General features: G+C 47.3%; 1 protein-coding gene across 2 annotated transcripts in view; it reads left to right on the top strand.

Moving 5' to 3' along the window:
• Positions 1–26,802, top strand: part of SLC24A4 (solute carrier family 24 member 4) — a 165,953-nt gene that overhangs the window by 130,755 nt on the left and 8,396 nt on the right. For both annotated transcript variants that reach the window (XM_059915819.1, XM_059915821.1), the window contains exons 12-13: positions 10–202; positions 23,894–24,060. In XM_059915819.1, the coding sequence (XP_059771802.1) occupies positions 10–202; positions 23,894–24,060 (360 nt within the window). The remainder of the gene's footprint in view (positions 1–9; positions 203–23,893; positions 24,061–26,802) is intronic.

The raw sequence follows: 26,802 nt of genomic DNA on the forward strand, positions 1-26,802 counted from the left end.
TCCACACAGAGGCAGAGGCTGATCAACTCGGCAAACGGTGTGAGCAGCAAGCCACTTCAGAACGGGAGACACGAGCGCATCGAGAACGGGAACGTTCCCGTGGAAAGCCCTGCAGAGCCGCAGCGGGAGCGGGAGCAGCCGCCGCCGGCCCCGGAGCCAGAGCTGGTCGAGGCCGCTTTCCTGTCCCCCTTCTCCATGCCCGGTGAGTTCTGGGGGAGTGGGGCTCCCGGGCTACACTGCTGGGGGCTCCGAGGGTCCGAGCCCGGGTCTTCAGGATGGAGAGCCGGACCCATGAGGGCGGGGGAGGCTGGTGGGAAGGGTAGACATAAAGTCACTCGGCGAACACCTCCTAAGTGCTGAACTGTGGGTTAGAGCTGCCCTGGGATGCAGGCACTGCCCAGGGTTGGGGAGCCTGTGTGCCAGACGGCCGGCCAGATGGAGACTTGGGAAGTGCCAGTAACCCCTAGTGACTGCACTCAAACGCCCAGGGCATCGAGGCTTTCTCATGCAGTAAGAAAAACAGCCACGTATGTTATTTTTATGGACCCGCTCGGACTCTCCAACCCTTCCAGCACCGGCAGGCTGTTTTGCCCATGCGTTGCATATTTGCTGGGACAGGATATTCTAAGGCCATAAATGACCTTTAGACAGTTACACCTTATCTATTTGATGACATCTCCTACCTATAAATAAGTCAGAACGGGCGTGACTCTGCCCCCAGCCCTGAGTGTCCTCCCATCTCACTGGACGGGCCCAGTGTCATCTGACTGCCACCTCCTTGCTGACCTCACCTCTGCTGCATCCACACTGGCCTCCTCACTGTCCTTCCCAGAACGTAGCAGGTGTGCTCCTGCCCCAGGACCTTTGCACTTGCCCTTTGCTGGAATGCACTTTCCCCAGTTATCTATATGGCTCCTTTCCTCACCTTCTTCGGGTCTCTGCATAAATGTCACCTTCTCGGTGTGGCCTTCCCTGACCACCCTAATTTAAGTATTTTATATATTTGGTTATCTTGTGTCTCCCCGGCTAAAATATCAGCTCCGTGCTGGCCGAAATCTTTGTCTGTTTCATTCACTGTATCCACAGTGCCCAAGCCCGACACATAGTAGGTGCTTAGTAGATATCCGTCAAATGAATGAATTCAGGAGTTCATGTGCGAGAGGATCCCCCAGACACACCCAGTCTGCCTTCATCTTTAACCAAACTCCTCTGCTCCAAGTCCACGATGGGAAATGAAGGCCTGAACTCTTTGGCCTCATGTCGGAGGTTTTTTTCTTGGTGTCCTGCCATCCTGAGAGGTAGCAGAATTCCAAATTTTTCAAGTCCGGAACTTGATGTTTTTCTGAAAAGAATTCTATGTTTAACATCAGGCTTGCAGACCGCACCTGACTTGGGAGATGGCTTGGGGGGGGTAGGGGGGAGAGGCTGCCCCAGCCCCTCGTCCCCATCTTTGTGGGGACACTCCTGCTTCCCAAGCAGATGGTGTGGGCCCTCCTGGCTGGGATACTCTGCCACCATGCTTCATCTGGAAAATATAGGTTCTATTTGCAGTCACAGGGCTTCCTCGGAGTTTCTGGATTAGAGTCTCCAGCGCGTGCTGAGCACAGCTACCCGGGGGCTCTTCTCCAAATGCAGGGCCTGGTTCCCAAACCCAGAGAGTCCAAGGACTGGAACGGGGCCTGGGAATCAGCATTTTCAAACCTTCTCAAGGGGATTCCTGGGGCCTAGGCCAGGTTAGGAATTGCTGCTCCTGGTCAGCACCTCCCAGCCTTCTTTCACATTAAGGGAAGACCCAGAAAGTGGAATGCATTTCCCCCACTGAGGTCACAGAGGGGCCCAGCCCCAGGGGTTGGGTCCTTCCCAGGGCCCCCTCTGCTGACCAGAAGGCTGAGGGATCTGTATCTCGGCCTGCCTCTAAGACATCCCTGGCACGTCAGCCCACCTTCCGGAACACTCTGTGGGGGCAAAGGTCATCTCAGCCAGCTAGTCTGCTGGGCTAAAGGTCGAACTGTCTTTGGGTGGGAGCTTGGCGCCTGGGGCTGGGTCTGGGACACTGAGGGAGGGAGGTGTGGTCTTCTCCAGATCCTGGAAACCTGTATCAGATCATCCGTTTGGATATGCAGGAAAAAGAAGCTTTCTGCGGGGCGGAATCCTGGGAGGGAGATGTGTCCACCCAGAGGAGAGCCTGCTCCAGGGCTGATGGACCAGGACGGGGCCTGCCCCACCTGGCGTTTCTTACTTCTGTGGTCCTGAGAGGTCCGGACACAGTCCCCTGGCTACTGCACATAGCCTCGAGCCGTCACATCACCAGCCAAGTCCACGTGGGGCTGAGAACAGGGGCTGCAGTCACCAGTGGGGTTTCAGTTCCTCAGGACCTGGACACCAGATGCCAGGGAGGCCTGGAGTATGGCCACAGAGCAGGAGATGCATCCGTTGTCCGGGAAACAGCCTACCTTGCTGGGGAGTCGGACTGAGAAGGAGCTACCGTTCGGGGAGTTCTGTTCTCCAGCCCCAGGAGGTGGACGCAATCCGCATTTTACAGACGCAGGGCCTGATAGCGCCAGCATCACCTCCACCTGTGCCGCCACCGCCTCTGAGTCCTGGTCCCGATGCTGCTTGTCTTCCAGGGCTCTGCAGGAAGCCAGGGAGGGACGCGCCCTTTTTGGTAGCTGCTATTCTGTAAAGTGACGCAGCCACATGTAAGGGCAACTCATCTTTCCATTTCCTTGAAACCTTGAGTTTGGCAGGACTTTGTGGGGTGGCCCCAGAGCCAGCTACCTCCTCCCCTTGTCCTGGTGCCAGGATCTGATGCTCCTTCGAGAAGGGGCTTATGGGAAATCGGGTCTAGCTCCCTGCAGGGACTCTGGGCAGGTCACCTCCCGGGGCGGGCGGCGGTGCTTATAATGCTGCTCTCCTGCAAAGGCCAGGACCAGGTCCCTGCCAGGTTCTCTGCACCCATGAGCCCTTGCGCAGGGAGCTCTGCCCTTCCTGGCGGGCAGGGGCTTCCTGTTGAAGTTGGTTCCACATTCCTCTTCAAACCAGGGGCTCCAGGACGTTGCCCTGGGCCGGCCCGCAGCAGAGCCAAGTGCTGTGAGTTTCCGCCCGGTGCTTGCCCCTCCTCGCCCTCAGGAACGGGCCGGGGCTTCCTGTGTCCCTGCAGAAAGCTCCCTTTGTGTCCCTGCGGAAGTGTTTCCAGGTGTTGCCCTGGGAAACCACAAGTGACTTCCTCTCCACCTCCTCCTCCCCCCTCAATGCGAGGAGCAGGGGTGGGAACAGAGTTGTGTGGCTGCCACCCGTTTAGGAGTGTACAGCAGCCGAGGGAAATCGAGGCTGGTGTGGACAGAGGCTTACAGGAATTTAGAGCCAGTCGATGGGACACAGCACCTGTGAGAAATTCCGAGTATCCAGCTTCAGGCCCTCTGTCCACCCACTCACCTTCCTCATCTTTTCAGCTCATCTCTGGTTGTGGCATCACAATGATCTGGGGCTGTAGGGAGGCCCTGAGGGGCTTTCGGGGTGGATGGAGCTCGTGTTCTCCTAAACTGGACCCCAGGAAGGAAGCATGGGGCCAGGGAAGGGATAAGGGGGTGGGGCACTGGGAAGAGGGCAGAATCCGTCCCTGTGGTCAGCTTGGAACCAGCGTGGCTGCAGGTGTCAAGGAATGACCCCAGGCCATCTGGTGTGCAGCTCTTCTGCATGGTCGGGGACAGGCTGGGAGGCAGGCTCTGGAGTCCAGAAGCCCTGGGTTCGAATCTCGGTTTTACCACTCACCAGCGCTCTGGCCCCGGGCAAGCTGCTTCACCTCCTAAACCTCAGTTCCTCATCCACAAAATGGGGCGATGGCATCTTGGGTCTCTGTAAATAAGATAAGTAAGTAAGATAGATCTTTAGATACTGCCTCTGTGCACTGTGTGATACATGGGTGCTCAGTAAATGTTCATTTGGATCACAGTGTGCTTTAATCCCATGGTTTCTGTTATACCCAGCTTCGCATGCCCTCCCCTGCTTGGACCATAAGCAATGTTCTAGAAAGGTCACGGATGCCAGAATCCCTGGAGGCCTGGTGCTGTGCTCATCCCCAGGGTCAGGGAGAGGGAATTAGTCTCTGCTAGGTGCCTGCTATGTGCTGGGCCCTGGGTTTCAGGCACTTTGCAGACAAGAGGATTTTTTTTTTAATAAGTTTAATTTTTTATTCATTTATTTAATCTTTGGCTGCATTAGGTCTTCGCTGCTGCACACGGGTTTTCTCTAGTTGCTGAGAGCAGGGGCTACTCTTCGTTGTGGTGTGCAGGCTTCTCATTGCAGTGGCTTCTCTTGTTGCTGAGCACGGGCTCTAGGCGCACGGACTTCAGTAGTCGTGGCACGTGGGCTCAGTAGTTGTGGCTCTTGGGCTCTAGAGTGCAGGCTCAGTAGTTGTGGCGCATGGGCTTAGTTGCTCCACGGCATGTGGGATCTTCCCAGACCAGGGCTCGAACCCATGTCCCCTGCATTGGCAGGCGGATTCTCAACCACTGCGCCACCAGGGAAGCCCCAAGAGGATTCTTTTAGTCAGTAAATATTTGGGTACCAGACTGTTGTGGGCCTTGGGGATCCAGGTGGGAACAGGACAGTCATGGAGCCTGCCCTCTGGGACCTTCCAGGCTTGCAGGGTAAATCTGAGCAGATAATTGCGTGATACACTTTGTGTAGCATCTCCTGCCCTCACCACACAGCTGAAGGGTAGGTGAGGTGGAAACGCCAGCCGCGGCCCCCGGGCTCTGCCCACCCGCATGAGGCATCACTGGGCTTGTGGACCAGAGCCAGGGGCACCCAGCCACAGCCTGGATCTGGTGCCCACCCGGTCTGATGCTGGAGTTATATCGACACCGGGTGCAGCCATGCTGTTCCCACTCTGAGCCACAGAGGCTGGTAATTGGGCCTCCTGGGCCAGCTGTTGGTTGTGGGAGAGGAAAAGGAGAAGGAGCTCTTCCTCCCCTGGAAACTGTGGGTTGCGGCCCTGCAGTGGCCGGCCGGTGACCCTGAGCCCCAGCCCGGCTGGGGAAAGCCCTTAGTACAGGCTGTTTGTGGCTGACGAACAGTCTGAGACATCCTCCTGCCCCGTGGGCCACACCCTTGCCCTCCAGCTGGACTCCTCCTGCCCCCATAAGGGTAAAGAAATCACATCTTGTGTTTTGGGTTGCTGGCGCTCGTGTCCACCATTATTATAGTGACCACATCTCACTGGGGACTTGCTGTATGTCCGGCATTGAGTGAAAAATAGGGAATTCTTACAGGGCTCTTACGGGACTTCTGTGTGCCATGCCCTGCTCTAAGAGCTTTACATGTATTCCCTCATTTAATCCTCACGACAACACGTGAGGTGGGGACGATGATCATCTCCATTTTATGGAGAAGGAAAGGGAAGCACAGAGAGGTTAAGTGACTTTCCCACAGTCACCCAGCTACTAAGTGGAGAGCAGGTTTCCAAACTGGGCAGCCCAGACTAACTACTGCCTCTTTGTACTGTGCACTTTCGTTCAGTCCTCGCAGCTGCCTTGTGAGGGAGGCATTATCATTATCCCCATTTTACAGAGAGGGAAACTGAGGCTCGGAGAGGCTGTGGGACCTCCCAAGTCACACAACCATCATGTGGGGAACCACCCTTCCACCCTGTGCCCCTTGAGCTAGGGACGCCACCCCGAGCCAGTCTAGTCGGGAGCAGAAGTCCAGGCCCTGGGAGGTTCTTGAACGGTGACAGGAAGTAAAAAGCTTATTGAGCACTTCCAGTGAGCCAGGCAGGGTGCTTCACACAGATGAACTCATTAAGTCCTCAGGACCACCCTGGAAGGTGGGTACTGTTATTATCCCCATTTCCCAAGCGAAGAAACTGAGGCTCAGAGCGGTTTAGTTGCCCGAGATCACACAGGAGGAAGGGGCAGAGCCAGGATTTGCACACTGACATTCTGACCCCAGATGTGCCTAAGGGACAGCACTGTAGCCCAACTAGGGGATTCTTTCAACTCCTTCCTTTGGAGCCAGTGAGAAAATGCTTGCCTCTGCCTTGGGTGTCTTCTAGCTGGTGCACAGGTGCCAAAGATCTTGAGTCTGTGTTGAGCAAACCATGTTGAACTGAGTTGAATTATGGGCCTTTGGGACCTGGCATGCGCTCTTCAGGCCTCGGATGGCACAGCTAAACTTTTTCTTCCTTTAGCAGCATAAAACTCAGTGCAAGCCATCTGAAGGTTTCGGGAAGCTTCTAGGGCTTCTTCTCCCCACCCCAGCCCCATCTTCCTCAGTTCTACATAGCACTGACAGAGCCGTGCTGACTGGGAGGAGAGAGGTCTGCTTAGTCTCTCTCAACCCAGTAAGGGATACTGCAGAAATGGAGCTCTAGAAAACTCTGGGCCCTGTTCTTTCCTCTTAGCCACTCGGCACATCTAGGAACACAGTGGAGAAGCTGCTGGTGCCATGGGCTCATGTACGTGTGAAATTCCACACACGGTTCCCATCTGCTCCAGGCCCCCGGAGACACACGGCACTTTATGGTGGAAATGATCTTGTTCTTGCCTCGGTCACGGGGGCCACCAGAGAAATCGCACATTCGGTAGATTGTCCCATAAGTCAAGGTCAGGATTTCAAAGAAGTGCCCTTGTCAGTCACTGTGGAGCGCTGAGGTGTCAGTTCACACCTAATTAGAACAGACACTGGCTGAGCACTGTTATTTTTTAATATAACAGCTTTATTGAAGTGTAATTTACTTACCAATATATTCATACCTTTGAAGTATACAGTTGAGTGGTTTTCAGTCTACTCACGAAGTTGTGTAACCATCATCCCCACAGTCAGTTTTCTTTAGCACCCAAACGGTGCCCCCTACCTGTTAGCAGTTATTCCCCATCCTCCCCCCATCTCCTGGCAAATGCTACTACTCTACTTTGTCTCTTTGTATTTATCTATTCTGGACATTTTATATAAATGGAATCATCCAATAAGTGGCCTTTTGTGTCTGCCTTCTTAGCGTGATGTTTTCAAGGTTCATCCACGTTGTGGCATGTGTCAGTCCTTCATTCCTTTTTATGGCTGAATAATATTCCATTGTATGGATGTACCACATTTCTCCATTCATCAGTGGATGGACGTTTGTATTATTTTCACTTTCTGGTGATGAGTGGTTTATAAAAACAGCTACTAAAGCGTAGTAGGGAAAGAGGGGGGGTCTGTTTTTATTTTTTAATCTAAATGAAAGCGATTTTCCTCTGAATTCTCTGTGGTTAACAACAAATGGTCTCTGAATACTAGAGTTAAAAGGGATCTTGGGAATTTTAGACCAGCCTTCTTATATTCCAAAGCAGGAAACTGAGGGGAAGGGGCTTACCCAAGGGGTGGTCTTGACCAGACAGAGCTAGGCATCTGGACCACCTGCCCTAGAATCTGCTCTGTGATGACCCCACAGCCAGGCCAGTGCAGTGCAAGCTGGGAGGTGAAGGGGCCCAGGACCCACCATGCACCAGGCGTGTGCTGGGGTCCTGAAGTCACACAAGCTCCCTTTGAGATAGAAGGAGACCTTTTTTTTTTTCCCATAAGGATATAGGGGTGTGTTATGGATCCCACGAGCAGGGAAACAGCTGGACTCACCCAGGGGCCGGACTTGGGACCTCCGTGAATGTTGCGTCTCTTGTCTTCATTTCTCCACACCTGCCTGTCTCGTTCTGCTCTTTGGCTGCAGACCGGCTTTTCTGAAATTCACTGTCAGTGCACATGGCAGGCTGTGGCCTCCCACTGGCCCCAGACTGACCCCTGACAGTTCCTTCTTCCCTAACTTGGTTCACTGGTGTTGCATCTGAATTCCAGAGTCCCGAGAGAGAGAGAAAATGCTATAGTCCCAGAGGTCAGGGGTCCACTCCTGGTCAGACGCCGTGCTCGCCAACACGGCTTTGGTGGCCCCGGGGAGGGTGGGTTAGAGGGAAGAAGGGCTGAGCCCACTTGCCTGCACCCCTTGTAGGTGTCTATGACAAGTGCCTCCAGCTTCATCAGGACATGATGGATGGAACCCATCTCAGATGCAGGAGAAATTGATAGACGTAGGTCCCTTATGCAGTGGTGGGAAGGGCACTCCTGGCTGGGCACCAGCAGTGACTCCCACTGAACCGCTGCTACCACGCCAGGATTGGGGAGGTGGGGAGCTGGGATGGACCAAAACGTTCAGGAACTCACCGGCAGAACTGTGACCCAGGGACCACGAGGCCGCTGCCACAGCTGATCTCGACCGCCCCAGCATCACGCAGTGGACACGGGGCTGCCGGTCCAGCCTGAGGGACCATCTCTGATTCCCACTCAGCTAGCACCCGGGCACAGACATGCTGCTGCAGCAGAACTAACATCCCCAGAGCCCTGCTTAACAGCGGCGCATCTAAAGCAGCAGAAAGGCAGCCCGGCCCCACCTCAACTCAACTCTGCTTTTCAAAGGGACCCAATTTGAGTCCAGAACTTCAGCTGCAAGGGAGTCTGGGAAATGCCTCTGCAGACGCACTAGGAGGAGGTTGGCGTGGGGAATGCTGAGGACCCGCTCAGCGTGTCCACCTCCCGCGGGAGCTGCCGCGAAGCCTGGAGAGAAGCAGCACAGCCAATCGTAGCTGATGACTTACGCCAGAGCGGCTCTAGCGAGGGACTCGTGTGGCTTCCAACCTCCCAGTGAAACAGAGGAGGGGACAGGGCCCCGACCTATAGCTTGGCAGACACATCCTTCCTGGAACCCCAGCCCCGCTCTGTGCTTCACACCTTATATTTGGTGCTTGGATTCTGCACACAGCCCTGCTGGGTGGCTCGTGTGGTCCCCGTTTCCCGGGGGAGGAAACTGGGGCTCAGGAAGCTGCACACAGGTGAGTAGGGGCCACGGGCAGGGCTGGTACCGCAGGTCTGCCTGACCCCCTAAGTGCTGTCCTCGGCCTGGTCCCAGTGTCGACTTTGGCCAAGAGGGCCCCCAAGCTGGAGCACCTGCTCTGGAATGCAGGGGGTGGCAGGAGGGAAGAGGAGGGAGGCGGCCAGCTGCTGGGTCTGCGTGGTCTGTAAGTACCGGGAACCCACAGCCCAGCCCTGAATGTTTGCTGGATGTTTAAAGCGAGCGTGCCGGCCAGCACGAGGAGGACCACCAAGCGTTCTTGACTTCGTTGGTGTTTGTGGGACCAGCAGCCTCTATTTCACCCTCCCCGGGGCCTCCAGATTCAAGGTGCGACCTTCAGAGGCGTGACGATGAGCTCTGTACTTTTTGCCTTTTTTTAGTCTCCCCACAGATCCTTGGAGTGGGTGAGGCGGGGCAGTTATCACCTCACAGACGAGGACAAGGAGGCTCAGAGAGGTTGAGGGTCCGCCTGCTGCCACACAGTGGAGAGTGACAGAGGACGGAACAGCTCTCTTTGGCCCCAAGCCTTGGGATTCCTGAGGTGGAGTGCAAAGCTGGCCATAGCTTGGGACCATTGTTAGAATAAGGGAGTCGACGCACCGACCCCAGCTCTGGGACGCACTTACATCCAGTCCCAGAGCTGGGCATGATCGGGGCTGTGGACACATACACGGAGCTGCGGTCAGGGTCCCTGGGAGCTGCACCATCCGAGGGAACTCTGGGCCCGGCTTCTCTGTTGACTGGGAGGTCCTGGTCTGTGTGTCTGATCTGTCCCCCTCTCCTGTGTGGGAAGATGCTTCTTGGGGAAGCACGAACAGGGTTCCGGAGGCTGAACCGTGTTACCTGAGTGTGCGGTGTGAGGGGGAGACCGAGCCAAGGGCGCCTCCCTGGGGAAGGGCTCTCTCAGCCCCCGCAAGCTCTCCAGGTCCCTGCACTGAGCTGCCAGGGCGCCTCTTACTGGGCCTTTGGTCCCTGTGTACTCAGCCCTGACTGCCCACATCTCCGTGTCAGCCCTCAGCAGGGCCTGCCTTGCTGAAGCCTAATGTTTTCTGTCACATCCTCCCTTTCAGTCTTCCCCTCCCTCCCAAACCTCAGCTTGGCAGCTCGGTTTGATTACAGCCCTGACGTGTCTGCTTCCCATGGGGCCCCTCCTTGCCCCTCTAATGCCCTCAGGGTCAAAAGGCATCCTCCAGGACTCAGGACAGTGTAATTAAGAGACTTTGGTTTTGGACTCCTGGGTCTGCCACTTCCTAGCTGTGTGACCTTGGGCTAGATGGCTTACTTCTCTGAACCTGTTTTAGTCTTCATAAAACCAGTGCTTGAGTAATAGGTACTCAGTAAGTGGAAGTTAATTAACCATTAATATCAACAAAAGCTAAAATTTAGTGCTTGCTCTGCACCAGGCATTGTGCTAAATGTATCTCCCATGTTGGCTCACTTTAGTCTCACAGTACCACTGTGAGGTACACAGTGAGCACAATGGAACTGTTGTTATCCCCATTTTGCAGGTTAGAAAACTGAGATACACAGAGGCTAAATATTTTTCCAAGGTCACCCAGGTAGAATATGCCAGAGCTGGTATTTGAAGCTGGTAATCTAGCTACCATTAACCCTGGAGCTTCTGTGCCCCTCAAAGACCAATCAATTTAATGGTAAGTCTAAATTTAAGGATAAAACAAAAGTATATTAAAAGTAACTAAAAATTATTGATTCTAAAGTTCATTAACCCCTAAGGAATAAGAAAACTTTAATGATTCCTCTTCTTAAGAGGATTTTTCTGTTTTGATCACAGCCATGAGCTAAAAGTATAAGGCTCTATGCTGACAGTCAACACCTCTGTCAGCCAGTGGGTAGTAAAAGAACTTCCACAGGCTTTGAAATCACAGGACTCAGAGGGCAGGCGAGCAGAATAGTACAGAGGACCCAGGATTTAAACTCTAAAGACCTGCATTCAAGTCCAGGTACTACCTCTCACTTTGTGATGTTTAAGTCACTGAATTTCACCAAACCTTAGTTTACTTACCTGTGAAATGGGGAGATGGGAAAAATAGAGTGTTGATATGGAAAATAGAGTGTTTGTGAAAACCACCTCCAAGATGTGTGAGGCACAACACAAATGTTGAATAATGACGAGGGGTGTGTTCATGAATCCAGCCTTGACAATGCTCCACCCTCACCTGCATCCCCTTGCCCCTCCCCACAAGGGCCAGACTAGAGGCCATTGGCTGGGGAAGCAGGGTCTATTTGCGGCTCTGCCACTAATTTTCTGTGAGATTTGGGCAGTTCATTAACCTTCATGCGTCTTGATTTTCTTCTTTATAAACAGTTAAGCAAGTGAGATTTATCTCAGGAATGCAAGGCTGATTCAACACATGAAGAACAATGTAACACACTGTATTTTTAGAATAAAGGGTGAAAACCACACGATCATCTCAACAGACACAAAAAAGCATCTGTCAAAATCCAACACCCTTTCTTGATTTAAAAAAAAAACAAAAACACTCAACAAACTAGGAATAGAAGCAGGTTTCCTCAGTCTGATAAAGGGCACCTCCAAAAAAACCCAAAGCTAATGTCATACTTAATGGTGAAAGACCGAAGACTTTTCCCCCCTAAGATCAGGAACAAGACAAAGATGTCACTCTTTCCTCTTCTATTAAACATTGCGCTAGAGGTTCTGTCCAGGGTAAATAGGCAAGGAAAAATAAAAGGCATCCAATTTGGAAAGGAAGAAGTAAAGCTGTACTCACAGATGACATGATCTTATATATAGAAAATCCTGAGAAATCCACCCCCAAAACCCCACAACCCTATAAGAGTTAATAAACTTGCAGAATACAAGGTCAGTATACAAAATTCAATTGTATTTCTATACATTAACAATCCGAAGATGAAATTAAAATTTCATTTACAACACCATCAGAAACAACAAAATACTTAGGGATAAATTTAACAAAGGTAGAACAAGATTTGTACACTGAAAACTATAAAATATTATTGAAAGAAATTAAGGAAGATTAAATAAATGGAAAGACATCCTGAGTTCATGGGTTGGAAGACTTAAAATTTTTAAGATGGCAGTAGTCCTCAAATTCATCTAAAGATTCCATGCGATCTTTATCAAAATCCAAGCTAGCTTTTTTTTGCAGAAATTGACAAGCTGATTCTAAAATTCATATGGAAGTGCAGGGGACTCAGAATAGCCAAAACAATCTTGCACAAAGTTGAAGGACTTCCTGATTTCAAAACTTATTATGAAGATATAATAATCAATACTGCCTGGTACTGGCATGAGATAGAAATATATATCAATGGAATAGAATTGAGAGTCCAGAAATTTAAGGTCAGTAATTCTTCATAAGGGTGCCAAGACAATTCAATGGGGGAAAAATAGTCTTTTCAACAAATGGTGCTAGGAAAACTAGATAGCCACATTTTTAAAAAACAAGTTGGACCCCTAATTCACACCATATACAAAAGTGAATATGAAACAGACTTAAATGTAGTAGCTAAATATATGAAACTCTTAGAAGAAAACATAGGTGTACATATTTGTGACCTTGGATTAGACCATGGTTTCTTAAATATATCGAAAGCATAAGTAGCCAAAAAATAAAATTAAAAAAAAAAACACTTCATCAAAATTAAAAACTTCTGTGACTTCTAGGACACTATGAAGAAAGTGAAAAAACAACTCCTGGAATGGGAGAAAACATTTGTAAATTATATTTCTGATAAAGATCTAGTATCTAGAATATATACAGAACTCTTAGAACTCAACAATATAAATGGGCAAAGCATTTGAGTCAACAATTCCCCAAAGAAGATTTACAAGCAGCCAGTAAGTCCATGAAAGTTGCTCAACATTATTAGTCATCAGGGGAATGCAAATCAAAACCACAGTGAGATACCACTAATCACTCACTAGAATGGCTATAGTAAAAGACAACCCTAAAGTGTTGGCAAGGATGTGGATATATTGGAACCCTCGTATACTGCTGGTGGGAATGTAAAATGGTAAAGCCTCTTGGAAACCAGGCTAGCAGATCCTCAGAGAGTTAAACATAGAGTTACTATATGGTGCATCAATTCTACTCCTGGTTATATACTCAAGAGAAATGAAAACCTATGTCCACGTAAAAACTTGTACACGCATGTTCATAGCAGCATTATTCATAGTAGCTAAAAAGTAGAAATAATCCAAATATCCAAGTGATGAACAGATTAAACAAAATATAGTATATTCATATAATGGAATATTATTTGGCCATAAAAGGGAATGAGATACTTCTTCATGCTACATCATGGATGAACTTTGAAAACATTATGCTAAGTGAAAGAAGCCAGACACAAAAGGCCGCATGTTGATTCCATGTATATAGAATGTCCAGAATAGGCAAACTACAGTGATTGCCAGAGCTTGAGGGGAGGGGGAATGGGGAGTACTGCTAAAAGGGAGGGGGTTTCTTTTCAGGGTCCTGAAAATCATCTGGAATTATGTAGTGATGGTTACACAGCTTTCTAATATACCAAAACCCACCTAACCGTACACTTTATAAGGGGTGAATTTTATGATATTTTAATTATCTCAGTTTTTAAATGGAGTTAATCTAGAATGGTGGTTCTCAAAGGAGTGAGACAAGCAGCATCAGCATCTTAATTATCTCAGTTTTTATTTATTTTTTTAAATTAATTTATTTTTGGCTGCGTTGGGTCTTCGTTGCTGCACGCAGGCTTTCTCTAGTTGCAGCGAGCGGGGGCTACTCTTCATTGCGGTGCGCGGGCTTCTCACTGCAGTGGCTTCTCATTGCAGGGCACGGGCTCTAGGCACGCAGGCTTCAGTAGTTGTGGCTCGCGGGCTTCAGTAGTTGTGGCACATGGGCTTAGTTGCTCCGTGGCATGTGGGATCCTCCCGGACCAGGGCTTGAACCTGTGTCCCCTGCATTGGCAGGGGGATTCTTAACCACTGCGCCACCAGGGAAGCCCTGTCTCAGTTTTTAAATGGAGTTAATCTAGAATGGTGGTTCTCAAAGGGGTGAGACAAGCAGCAGCAGCAACATCTGGGAACTTGTTACAAATGCAAATTCTTGACCACCACCCCCTGCCCAATTCCAGAGCTGCCAAATCATTAGCTCCAGGGGATTCTGGTTTATACTCAAGCTCGAGAACACTAGTCTTGGACCTGTGCTCTCTAGATCATGTAAACACGCCTAGTTCCAGGGTCCATGAATATCTACATCATCTGGCAACACACACATCCCCACGTACCGCAGGTTAACCACTCTAGGTAGTTAACTATCCAAATTATTTTGTTTGAAGTTTTTCATTAGCAACTGCATCTGTTCTTATTTTTTTCCCTCCAGTATGATTAGCCATCTGTTTTGTTAGAGTTCATTTTAAAGATTTTTTTCACATAATTAAATTGTAATTTCCTACTTCAAAAAAGAAATCTGAGAGTGGAAGAAACACCAGCGCCCCTTCTTTCATGCTTACATTTGCACATCTGTTGGCGTCCACAGGGAGCATCTCTCAGATGTCCCTGACATTGCCCTTGAAGGGATGGCAGTTGGAAGGGGGGCTGGAGGGGCTCCTGGTGGTGTCAGAGGAGTGTCCCTCAGCATAGACATTGTCCTGTAGCCCCCCAAACTTTATCACTTCACCCATTAATTAGTCCAGACTCTTTAATGTTGAAATCCAACTCAGGCTGGTTTAAGCCAAAGGGCCCGTAGTGGCAGATTCACTGAGAGAATCGACCTTCAGGCAAAGCTCAACACGGGGCTCAAATGGTTACAAGACCCTGGGACATGTCTCAGCAAGGTTTTCCCTGTATTGGCTTCATCCTCTGGCAGCTTGCCAAGATGACCACCAGCCATCTAGGCTTACCTCCCATCGGATTGACCCAGTGCACAAGTGGTGCCTCTGGCTGAGTTAAGGATTGCATTCAGCTGCATGTAACAGAAAATTCATGTGACAGAGCCTTCACCTCGAAGGATTTATTTTTATCACATAAGTCCTGAGATGAGGGTGTCTCGTAGCTCTGTCATACCATTGGTGTCCCATTTCTGTTCTTCCATCCTTAGCAGGTGACTTTTGTCTTCAAGGTTGCCAAGTCGCTCCTGTGGCTTGTATGTTCATGTTCCAGGCAGGAACAAGGAGGAAGGACAAAGGGCAGGAGACACGTGTCACTAAGCCTGTCTCTTCTTATCAGGAAGATAGTCACCTTCCTGGAAACCCTACCACATAGGCACCTCCTTACATCTCATTGTCCAGAACTGTCCATGGCCACTCCTACCTGCCAGGAAGCCTAGGAAATGAAGGTTTTTAGCTAGGAACCTACTGTCCAAAGTAAAATAGGGTTCTGTTAGTAAGGAGGAAGGGATAATGGATATTACAGACAGTGATTCCCAGCACAATCCACACATGGGTCTCTAAATGGGTTATCCATCCAACCCCAAACCCATGTAAACCACTCAATGACAAGGGTTGTTGATTTGTCCACTGGTGGATTCTCAGTACCTAGAATAGTGCCTAGCACCGAGAATGAACACACTGAGTATTTATGGAATGCATGATTAGCCATGCTGGACTCAACACACCCACCCATAGAGCTAGGAAGTAGAGTCAGCCCTCCAAACCACATGGCTGATGTAGAATGGAGGTTTGGTTCCCTAAAGGAACATTAGCATGCTGTTACCAGGAGCGGGGCATGGGTGCTAGGCAGATAAGAGCAACGAATGCCCTGCACAACCCAGCATTGCTCGGGCTAGCCAGTTCTTAGAGATAGCAAACTACCCATCCAGAAGTACACTTTTCACATGCAGACTACCCAGTCCGGAGCTCAGTCCTCTGAATCGCTGGCCTCTGTCTGGCTCTCGCACTCCAGGAGGTACGAGTCCTTTGCCCTGATCACTGCAGGGTCAGTACCAGACGGCTGGAGACAGCCCCTGTCCCCCAGGGCCCGCTGAAACTGTTCCAACAGCCAGTCCTAAGCCTGCTCACCCTGTCTTGCACTTGCTTGTGGAAACTGCAATAATCATTTCGGTGTCTGGTGTCTTACGGCGCCTCATTAAACAATGGAGACGCTGAAGACAGGTGGAAGGTATGGGTGGGGTGGGGCACGGCATGATCACTGTGAAAGTTTTCCACACTTGGACCATGACGCACAGTAATAAATATCTTACACACGCACACAGATATCTGTAAAAAGGAAACAGAAGTCTTCAGAATGGTATTTAACTCGTTTACCGTAACTCTAATACTTTTTTTTTTTTCTTTTTAAGGAAATGCTAGTCACCACCCACTTAATTGATTTCATAATCCGCTAATGGGTCTCATCCAACAGTTGGAAAACACAGCCATAGAGCAGGTCTGCTGGAGCATTGTTTCTTAGGAAACAATGGTGGGCCATGAGGCTTGCCAGCTGGGTGGGACCAAATCACGGCAGATGTCCAAACCAGATTCAAAACCCATGCTAGACAAACAGACAAACATCAGCTTCAATTTGGTGTCTGTGAAAATAAATTATCCTTCTGCTGTGGCATTTGTATATATCTGCAAAGGCGCTCCTGAGCATGTAAGTGTCCAGGGTTACAATTCCTCAAAGTGGATTTTTCTCTTACATACAGAGTTTTAGGTCAATTCTGGAGATGCCCTAGGCCTTCCCTGGCGGCCTGGATGAATTGGGATGTGGGCTGAAATTTTGGACAGACTAATCAGGTAGGAAAACTTTCTGCTGTTTGTGCAAGGATTACAAGGTGCAGAAAGGTATATGTAGAGGAAGATCTGGGAAGACAGCTGTTTTTCTAGATGTAGCATCTAGGATGAATACATGAATGGATTTGCTGATTTCTAGCTAACCATATTCTCCTGATTCATTATTATAAACAGGCTGGGTTGTTTTTTTTTTTTCTTAACAAATATGTTTTTAGTGACTTAGAAAGATTCAAGCACAGATTTACAGAGCTAAAACTGCTACTGCCAGCCTACTTTGCAATTTCTTTTTTTTTATTGAGCTATAATTTATAAACCATAAAATTCATACTTATAAAGTATACAATTCAGTGTTTTTTAGTATGTTCACAAAGTTGTGCAACATCAGCACCATATAATTTCAGAAATTTTTCATTACCCCGAAAAGAAACTTCATACCCCTGGGCAATCACCTCTCCCCATTCGCCACCTCCCCCCATCCCCTGGCAACCACCAGTCTACTTTCTGTCTCTATGGATTTGCCTAGTCTAGACATTTCATATAAATGGAATCATATAATATGTGACCTTTTGTGTCTGGCTTCTTTCATTTTGTACAGTGTTTTCTTGGTTCATCCATGTAGCATGTATCAATACTTCATTCCTTTTTATGAGTGAAAATTCCATTGTATTTATATACTACGTTTTGTTTATCCATTTATAACTTGATGGATATTTAGGTTGTTTCCACTTTGGGGCTATTATGAATAATGCTGCTATGAACATTTGAGTACAGGTTTTTGTGGGACATATTGAGGAATTGCCAAACTATTTTCCAAGAGGCTGGACCACTTTACATTTCCACCAACAGGGTATGAGGGTGCCTATTCTCCCACATATTCACCAATACTTGTTATTATTTATCTTTTTTATTACTGTTATAATTGTGGGTCTGAAGTAGGGTTTTTTTTGTTTGTTTTTTAATTTATTTATTTTTGGCTGTGTTGGGTCTTCGTTGCTGCACACGGGCTTTCTCTAATTGCCGCAAGCAGGGGATACTCTTATTTTTTTTTTTTTTTAATTTGGGTTTGTTTATTTATTTATTTATTTATTTATGGCTGTGTTGGGCCTTCGTTTCTATGCGAGGACTTTCTCTAGTTGCGGCAAGTGGGGGCCACTCTTCATCGCGGTGCGCGGGCCTCTCATTATCACGGCCTCTGTTGTTGCGGAGCACAGGCTCCAGACGCGCAGGCTCAGTAATTGTGGCTCACGGGCCTAGTTGCTCCGCGGCATGTGGGATCTTCCCAGACCAGGGCTCGAACCCTTGTCCCCTGCATTGGCAGGCAGATTCTCAACCACTGCGCCACCAGGGAAGCCCTTGAAGTAGTTTTGATTTGCATTTTCCTAATAACTAAAGATAATGAGCAGCTTTTCACATGCTCGTTGGCCATTTGTATATTTTCTTTGGAGAACTGTCTATTCAAATCCTTTGCCCATTTTTTTTTTTTCATTTTTTATTTTTATTTTTTTTTGGCTGCACCATGAGGCTTGCGGGATCTTAATTCCCCAACCAGGGATCGAACCTGGGCCCCTGGCAGTGAAAGCGCCGAGTCCTGACCACTGGACCACCAGGGAATTCCCCCTTTGCCCAGTTTTAAAACTGGGATTTTTTTGTTGTTGTTGTTGAGTTATGAGTTCTTTATATATTCTGAACACTAGATATTTTGAGTTAATTTTTGTATATGGTATGAGGTAGGGGTCCTATTTCATTCTTTTGCGTATCTGTATACAGTTGTCCCAACACAATTTGCTAAAAAAATTACTATTTCCCTATTGAATTGTTTTGACACTGTTGTTAAATATCAATTCACCTTAAATGTATGGGTTTATTTCTGGACTGTAAATTCTGTTTCATTGTTCTATATATCCTTAGGCCAGTAGCACACGCTCTTGATTACTGTAGCTTTGTAAGTAAGTTTTAAATTCAGAGCATGTAAGTTTTCCAACTTCATTATTTTTTCAAGATTGGTTTGGCTATTCTGGGTCTCTTGCATTGCCATATGAATATTAGAATTAGCTCATCAGTTTCTGCAAAAAAGTCAGCTGGGATTTTAGTAGGGATTGCATTGAATCTGTAGATCAGTTTGGGGAGTATTTCCATCTTAACAATATTAAGTCTTTCAATCCATGTACAAGATGTCTTTCCATTTATTTAAGTCTTCTTTAATTTCCTTCAACAATGTTTGTTAGTTTTCAGCATACTAATCTTCTGTTGTATTTATTCCTATGTATTCTATGTATTTTTTTTCTTTTTGATGCTATTGTAAATGGAAATTGTTTTCTTAATTTCATGTTTTTGATGTTCATTGTTAGTGTACAGAAATACAGCTGAATTTTGCATATTGATCTTGTATCTTGTAGCTTGGCTGAATTTGTTTCTTAGTTCTAACAGTTTGTGTGTGTGTGTGTGTGTATTCCTTAGAATGTTCTCTATACAAGATCATACCGTCTACAAATAGGGATAGTTTTATGTCTTCCTTTACAATCTGAATGACTTTTACTTATTTTCCTTGTCTACTGTTCTTGGCTCAAACCTCCAAAACAATGTTGAATAGAAATGATAAGAGCAGATATCCTCATCTTGTTGAAGGCTTTCAGCCTTTCACCATTAAGTATGATGTTAGCTGTGGGGTTTTTATAGATACCCTTTATCAGGCTAAGGAAATTTTCTATTCCTAGTTTGTTAAGGGTGTTGGATTTTGTCAAATGACTTTTTTGCCTCAATTGAGATGATTGTGCCATTTTGTCCTTTATTCTATTAATGTGGTGTATTGCATTGATTGAATTTCATATGTCAAACCAACCTTACATTCCTGGGATAAATCCCCCTTGGTCGTGGTATATATTCCTTTTTATGTGTTGCTGGATTCAGTTTGCCAGAATTTTGTTAAGGATTTTTGCATTCGTATTCATAAGGGATATTGGTCTGTAGTGTTGTTTTCTCTTGATGTCTGGGTTTGGTATCAGGGTATTACTGGCTTCATAGAGCAAATTGGGAAATATTCCCTCCTTCTTTATCTTTTGGAAGAGTTTTATGAAGGACTCATGCTAATTCTTCTTTAAACGTTCGGTGGAAATACCCATGAAACCATCTGGTCCTGGCTTTACTTTAAAGGAAGCTTTTCTGATTACTGTTTCAGTCTCTTGTTATACGTCTATTCAGATTTTCTATTTATTTCTTTTTGAGTCACTTTTGGTAGTTTCTGTCTTTGTGGGATTTTTTTCTGTTTCACCTAGGTTATCTAATTTGTTGGCACACTGTTGTTCATAGTATTCCTTAATAATTCTTTTTATTTCCGTAAGGTCCTTAGTGGAGTCCCTCTTTCATTCCTGATTTTAGTAATCTGAGTCTTCTCACTTGTTTTCTTGGTCAGTCTAGCTAAAGGTTTGTCAATTTTGTTGATCTTTTTAAGAACCAACTTTTAGTTTACTTGATTCTGGGTTTTGTTTTGTTTTTCTTTTTTTTTTTTTAACTTTTTTTTGGGGGGGGTATTTATTTATTTATTTATTTGTTTACTTACTTACTTACTTACTTATGGCTGTGTTGGGTCTTCGTTTCTGTGCGAGGGCTTTCTCTAATTGCGGCAAGTGGGGACCACTCTTCATCACGTTGCGTGGACCTCTCATTATGGCAGCCTCTCTTGTTGCGGAGCACAGGCTCCAGACGCGCAGGCTCAGTAATTGTGGCTCACGGGCCTAGTTGCTTCGCGGCATGTGGGATCTTCCCAGACCAGGGCTTGAACCCGTGTCCCCTGCATTGGCAGGCAGATTCTCAACCACTGCGCCACCAGGGAAGCCCTGTTTTGTTTTTCTATTTCACTTACTTCTACTTCAATCTTGATTATTTTCTTTCTACTTTTTTTGAACTTAATTGGCTCTTTTTGTTTCTTAGTGTAGAAAGTTAGGTCATTGATTTAAGTTCTTTCCTCCTTTTTAACATAGGAATTTACAGCTATAAATTTCTCTCTAAGCACTGCTTTCACTGCATTCCATAAGTTTTGGTATGTTATGTTTTCATTTTCATTCATCTCAAAGTATTTTCTAATTTCCCTTGTGATTTCTTCCTTGACCCATTGGTTGTTTAGGAATGTGTTATTTAATATCTACATATTTGTAAATCTTCCAGTTTTCCTTCTGTTGCTGCTTTCTAATTTCTTTCCAATGTGGAATGATTGTAGAATATACTTGGCATGATTGAAATCCTTTTAAATTTATTGGTGCTTATTTTATGATCTAACATATGGTCTATCCTGCAGAATGTTCCATGTGAACTTGAAAAGAAGGTATATTCTTCTTGAATGTATATATTAATGTTTTTCATCAGATTTGGAAAGTTTTTGAGCATGAGTTCTTCAAGTATTCTTCCTGCTCCTTTTTCTCTCTCCTCTCTTTCTGATACTCCCATTATGCATATGTTGGCATGTTGGATGGTGTGCCACAGGTCTTTGAGGCACAGTTCATTTTTATTTACTCTTTTTCTGTTCCTGACACTAGATAATCTCAGTTCACCTATCTCCAAGGTCACTGATATTTTTCTTCTTCCTTTTCAGATTTGCTATTGAGCCCCTCTAGTAAAATTTTCATTTTAGTTATTGCACTTCTCAATTCCAGAATTTCTGTCAGCTCTTTTTTATAAGTTTTACTTCTTTATTGATACTCTCTGATGAGAAATCATTCTCATACTTCCCTTTTGTTTTTGAGACATTTTAAAAACTTTTTTGTGCATATTTAAAAATAGCTGATTTAAAGCCTTTGTCCAGTAAATCCAATATCTGGAATTCCTCAGAGATGGTTTCTATTAACTGCTTTTTTTCCATGTATAAGCCATACTTTCTTGTTTCTGTGCATGTCTCATAATTTTTGTTGTTGAAACTGGACATTTAAAATAATATATTTATTAATCTTTTCCTCCCTTTATGAATTGTTAAATAAAAATACCAATGAAAAACTTGAAAATAAATAAATAAATAAAATAATATAATGTGGAATAAGAAGAAGAAGAAGAAATCACATTCTTCCCCTTCCCAGGACTATTTGTTGTTGCTTTATTGTTGTTGTTTGTTTGGTGACTTTTCTAATTCTGTAAAATCTATATTCTTTGTTGCCTGACCACTGAAATATCTGTGAGGTTAGCCTAAGGTCATCTAATGATTGCACGGAGATTTCTTTAGATGCCTGGGTCGAAACAAGTCTCCCAGTCTTTGCTGATGGGCTCTGTGTGTGTTTGGGGGCACGCCTTTAACACCCAGGCAGGCAGTTTACAACTCCACCTTGGCCTTTACTTCTTGTTTTCTCAGAGTCTCAGTTTCAGGCAGAAGTGAAAGCTTAGGACATTGTCAAGTCTTTCCTGAGCCTGCAAATAACCCTGAGAACAGCCCTACGCATGCTCATGGACTTTCAGATTCCCAGAACTATGTGGGAGCTTTTCCAGGCCCTCTATGGATATCTCATTACCAGCTTCTCCTTTTAGGTTTTTCCATTAACCTATTGTTTGTCCAACTGTTATCCACCACCTCAGGCTGCACAATTTTCCACAAGTGCCCCTGTTTTCAACAAATGCCCTCAAGGAAAAGGCTGTTCATACTGGGTGAGCTCTGAGTCAGGTAAAATAAAGACAGCCTTGAAAGTGGGGTCTTCCAGGAAACCAGCAGACAGGTCAGATAATGCCAATCCTCTGGGAATGGACTTGGAAGGAGCTCTAATCCTGTCCTACCCTTTCTGGTGGATGCCAGGCTACTGGTCTTTCAAGGTTACTCCAAAGCTGATGAAAGGGAGTGAAAACAGGGCAAGTTAAAATTCTATATAAAGTTCACTGTTCTTACTGATACCCAGCCAATTTTCTTAAATAAACACTCCCTGGATTGCTACAAGGCTTTGGTTAATTTCCAGAGTTCTAAAACAAGTTGAGGGGCTTTCCTGGTGGCGCAGTGGTTAAGAATCCGCCTGCCAATGCAGGGGACACGGGTTCGAGCCCTGGTCCAGGAAGATCCCACATGCTGCGGAGCAACTAAGCCCGTGTGCCGCAATTACTGAGCCTGTGCTCTAGAGTCCGTGAGCCACAACTACTGAAGCCCGCGGGCCACAACTACTGAAGCCCGTGCGCCACAACTACTGAGCTTGTGCTCTAGAGCCCGCGAGCCACAACTACTGAGCCCACATGCCACAACCACTGAAGCCCGCGTGCCTAGAGCCCGTGCTCTACAACAAGAGAAGCCGCCACAATGAGAAGCCCGCGCACCGCAACAAAGAGTAGCCCCCGCTCACCGCAACTAGAGGAAGCCAGCGTGCAGCAACAAAGACTCAACGCAGCCAAGAATAAATAAATTTTAAAATAAATAAAATAAAACAAGTTGACTCTGACCATTTTTGCTAGTGTTCTCATTGCTTTTATGGAGGAGAGAATTTTCAGAGGTCCTTCCTCCACCATTTCATTGGCATCACCCACAAGCCTATTTTGAGCTTGCATGTGCTCAAAATACCCAGTGACTTATTAAGGACACTGTGCTTGCACTCAGTACCTTTTGAGGCCACTTCTCCTCTGTTGAACTGTTTGCGGATTCCCTTGGTAGGGGCCAGCGAGGTCATGCCTGCCAGCAGGACACCACATTTCAGTCTTGCATCTGCCACTGGCTATGTGACCTTGGAGCAAAGGAGCTGAGAGTTCCAGAGCACCTGCTGTGCCAGGCTCTTTGAGCTGGCTGTTTTATATACATTGTATCATGTCATTTTTGCAAGAACCAAGAAAGAGGTAATGTTCCCATTTAACAGATGAAGAAGCTACTAAGATGCAAAATGCTCAGCACTATGCCTGCTACACACAGCAAATATTCCCTGCATCAACTATCAGTGCTGTTGTTACTTACAGCTGTTATTGTGAGAGGAGGAAGTGGAGTTGAGGGGATTGCTCAAGGTCATTTGAATTCCAGCCCAGGTCTGACTCCAAAGCCTATCCGTGTATTCCACATCCCCATTCCAGCTGCCCTGTGCAAATCTGTTTCAGCTCTGGGTCTCACTTTCCTCATCCTATCAAATAAAGGATTTGGACTGACAGAGGTTATTCAATCAACAAACACTTAACTGTCTTGCTAAGATCGCTTCCAGGTTGACGGTATGAAGGTGTGTGATTCTGTGAAGTCCGTTGCTAGGAGTCACATTCGTAGCATTCTCTTGTTTGGCTTGAAAAGATAAACCGACGGGTAGACTGGCAGGTGTGTAACCCGGTGTGTGTTTCTCTCCCCCCTTCTGGCTCCGCCCCATCCCTCTGCAGAGGCAAGAGGGGACAAAGCCAAGTGGGTGTTGACCTGGCCACTCATCTTCCTCCTGTGCGTCACCATCCCCAACTGCAGCAAGCCCCGCTGGGAGAGGTTCTTCATGCTCACCTTCGTCATGGCCACGCTGTGGATCGCTGTCTTCTCCTACCTGATGGTGTGGCTGGTGAGTGGCAGGAGTGGGGGTGGACCGTATGGACAGCTCCTGCCTGGCACCTGCCAGCGGTGCGAGAGCTGGTCTCAAGAGCACGCTCAGACACTGCTACGCCACCTGCGGCAAGTCACCTACCTTAACAGACCTTGGCTTATTTCTCAGTAGGAAGGGGTTTCAGCAGAAGTGCGTGGTGCTGTGCTGGGCATCAGGGATGCCCAGGTGGACACAGCATGGTCCGTGGTGGCCATAGGAGGCAGACGAACCTTCACACGAACAGCCTGGGACACGCCGCCCTGGTGTGATGGGAAGAGGAATATGGGGGTGGTGGGGAGTCTCTGTAAAAAGCTCTGGAGGGCTAATCACTAGCCTCCCTTCCTTTTCCGTATCCCTAGGGGAATGTGATGGAGACTGGAGTCAATGGAGACAAACACAAGGCAACCCTTTCCATGCCCCCTGCCAAGGGATGCTCCTCTCCCCTTTCTATGTCCAGGCAGAGATATAAACTTTAGGTAAACTCTTCTAGTCCTCATAACAACCCGATGGGGTAAGCCGTTTTATTATGCCAGTTTTACAGATGAGCAAACTCAGGCCTAGAGACTCAGTCATTTGCCCAATTAGTTACACAATTAGCAACTATTGCACAATTAGTTACACAGCTAGTAAGTTCTAGAGTTGGGGGGTTAGAACCGAGGTATTGGTCTCCAGAGTCCAGGATCTCAACCAGTCTCCTGAACGGCCTCTCAGTTTGTTACTGGAATCTTAAGGTGCCGCTTGGACTAAAGATTTTCAGGCAGAGAGGCTTTGGCGTAGCTCCTCTGGCCACACGTGACAGCTCCCTGTAAAAACCTTTCACTGGCTGGGCAGGACCAAGCAGGAGCCCCTTCAGCCTCGCTCTGCATCACCCTGTGGGGTTCCCTCCTCTTCCCCTCCCCTCCCCTCACCGGGGGAGCCCGGGAACAAGGAGGGAAATAGGTACCGGACCTCTGCATTTCTATTGGGAAGCTCACCTGTCAGCCATTCACACCTCAGTGGTATGCATGTAACCATTTCACTCTCATCCTAACACCTGACATCTCCTCACACCTAACATACAGGGCAAGGTTGTCTTGGTTTCAGAGACACAGGGGCCCCCTTTCCCTTAACCCCAGAGAAACAGTTTGGTGGGGAAAGAAGAGCTGTGGGGTCACATGGGAATGGATGTGAATCCTGGTTCTCCCTCTGTGAGCCGTGAAACCTGGGTAGGTGACTCAGCTTCCATGAGCCATGGTCGCCCCCTCTACGAAAGGGACTGGTTATTGGGAGAATGAAAGGTTTCTGTTCAGGCATCAGGTCTGAGCTTGCAGCCTAGCAAATTGATCCTAACTGTAAATATCAGCCATATTCACCATGAGGTGCAGCCAACACTGTTTCCACACTTGTTCAGATAGAGGTTTAAATCCCCTTAGATGCTGGTGTGTGTGCATGCGTGTGCGCATGTGTGTATGTGCGTGTGCACGTGTGTGCGTGTGCATGCGTGTGTGTGTTTAGGAAGAAGAGTTGGAAATAGCTACTATCCAAACCCCCCAGAAAAGGATGGCAATCAGATATAATGAAAACTGGCCTCAAAATGAACTGAATTTGCAAACTTAAATTTTTCTGAATAGGGTTAAAGGCCAGCCCCTCTTTACATTTGATAAAAGGGCCCAGCGATTTCTCTTACTAAAGTGCATTCCCCAAACGACGTTGCTAGTGAAAAAAGTATTTCATGACATTGGAGTGGGTGTGAGAATTAGGGAAGATTAAATTAATGTTTGAAATTTGTTTCTTCTCTAATTAATGAAAACAACAGTATTGTGAAATCAGTTCTACTCATTAGCAGTGAGGTAGGGCATTTAATAACACTCCCAACCCCGTGACCTTGACTTACAAACCCCACTCTCACTTCTTAAAGCAGACTCTTGGCAGTGGCTTGGCGGGAGATACAGGAACCACCTTGCTGGGGCGCTCTTGCCTGTGGTTTTGAACTTCAGCTGGCCTCAGTTTGAGGTGATTGAATGGCCTCCACAGTAGAAAATGGTAAAGACAACAGTGCCACATTAGCCTGATTTCTACTGAAGAAAGATGTGCCTGCCTGGGGGCCATGCTCTTACTTTCCTCATGTCCTGATGGGGGCGCCAGGGAGCAGTGACGTCTCACCTGCCCACGCCTTACCCCAGCCACCCTTCACATCTCTCACCCCCAGCGCTTTGCGGAAAACGATTCCTGAGTGTCAGTGTCAAAAGGGAGAGACCTCCAAAGCGGGTCATCCTGTCCAGCACCTTTGCCCAACTGGGGAGGTGAAAACCAAAGAGGAGGCGTGACTTCCACAAGGTCAGGCAGATGGTCAGCCCAGCTCTGGACTCGCCTCTGCCTCCCTTTCTGAAGCCCAAGCATCAGGAGGGCTCAGAGAGCCCAGGGCTGGAGTCCAAGACAAAGCCACGCTCACGTAGCATCTCTGGTCCTGAACACGTGCAGAGTGTGTGCACACACACAAAACCTTCCTTCTGTCCTTCCAGCCTCCGGCTTCTTAGCCATGGAGTTCAATAATTTAAGGGAAAAAAAAAAATGGAAACATCCCCAGTATTGCCAGAATAACCCAGTCTCCTATACGTATGACATCTGGCATCACCCATTAAAAACATGTCAACCACAGCCCGGCCGGGCTTGTGGAGACCTCCTTCACTGCCAGCATGGGTTGAGCATTGATGGATCGATCAGCTGTGTGGTTTTGGTGTC

This window comes from Balaenoptera ricei, chromosome 2, assembly GCF_028023285.1.
Source record: "Balaenoptera ricei isolate mBalRic1 chromosome 2, mBalRic1.hap2, whole genome shotgun sequence".
Classification (NCBI taxonomy): Eukaryota; Metazoa; Chordata; class Mammalia; order Artiodactyla; family Balaenopteridae; genus Balaenoptera; species Balaenoptera ricei.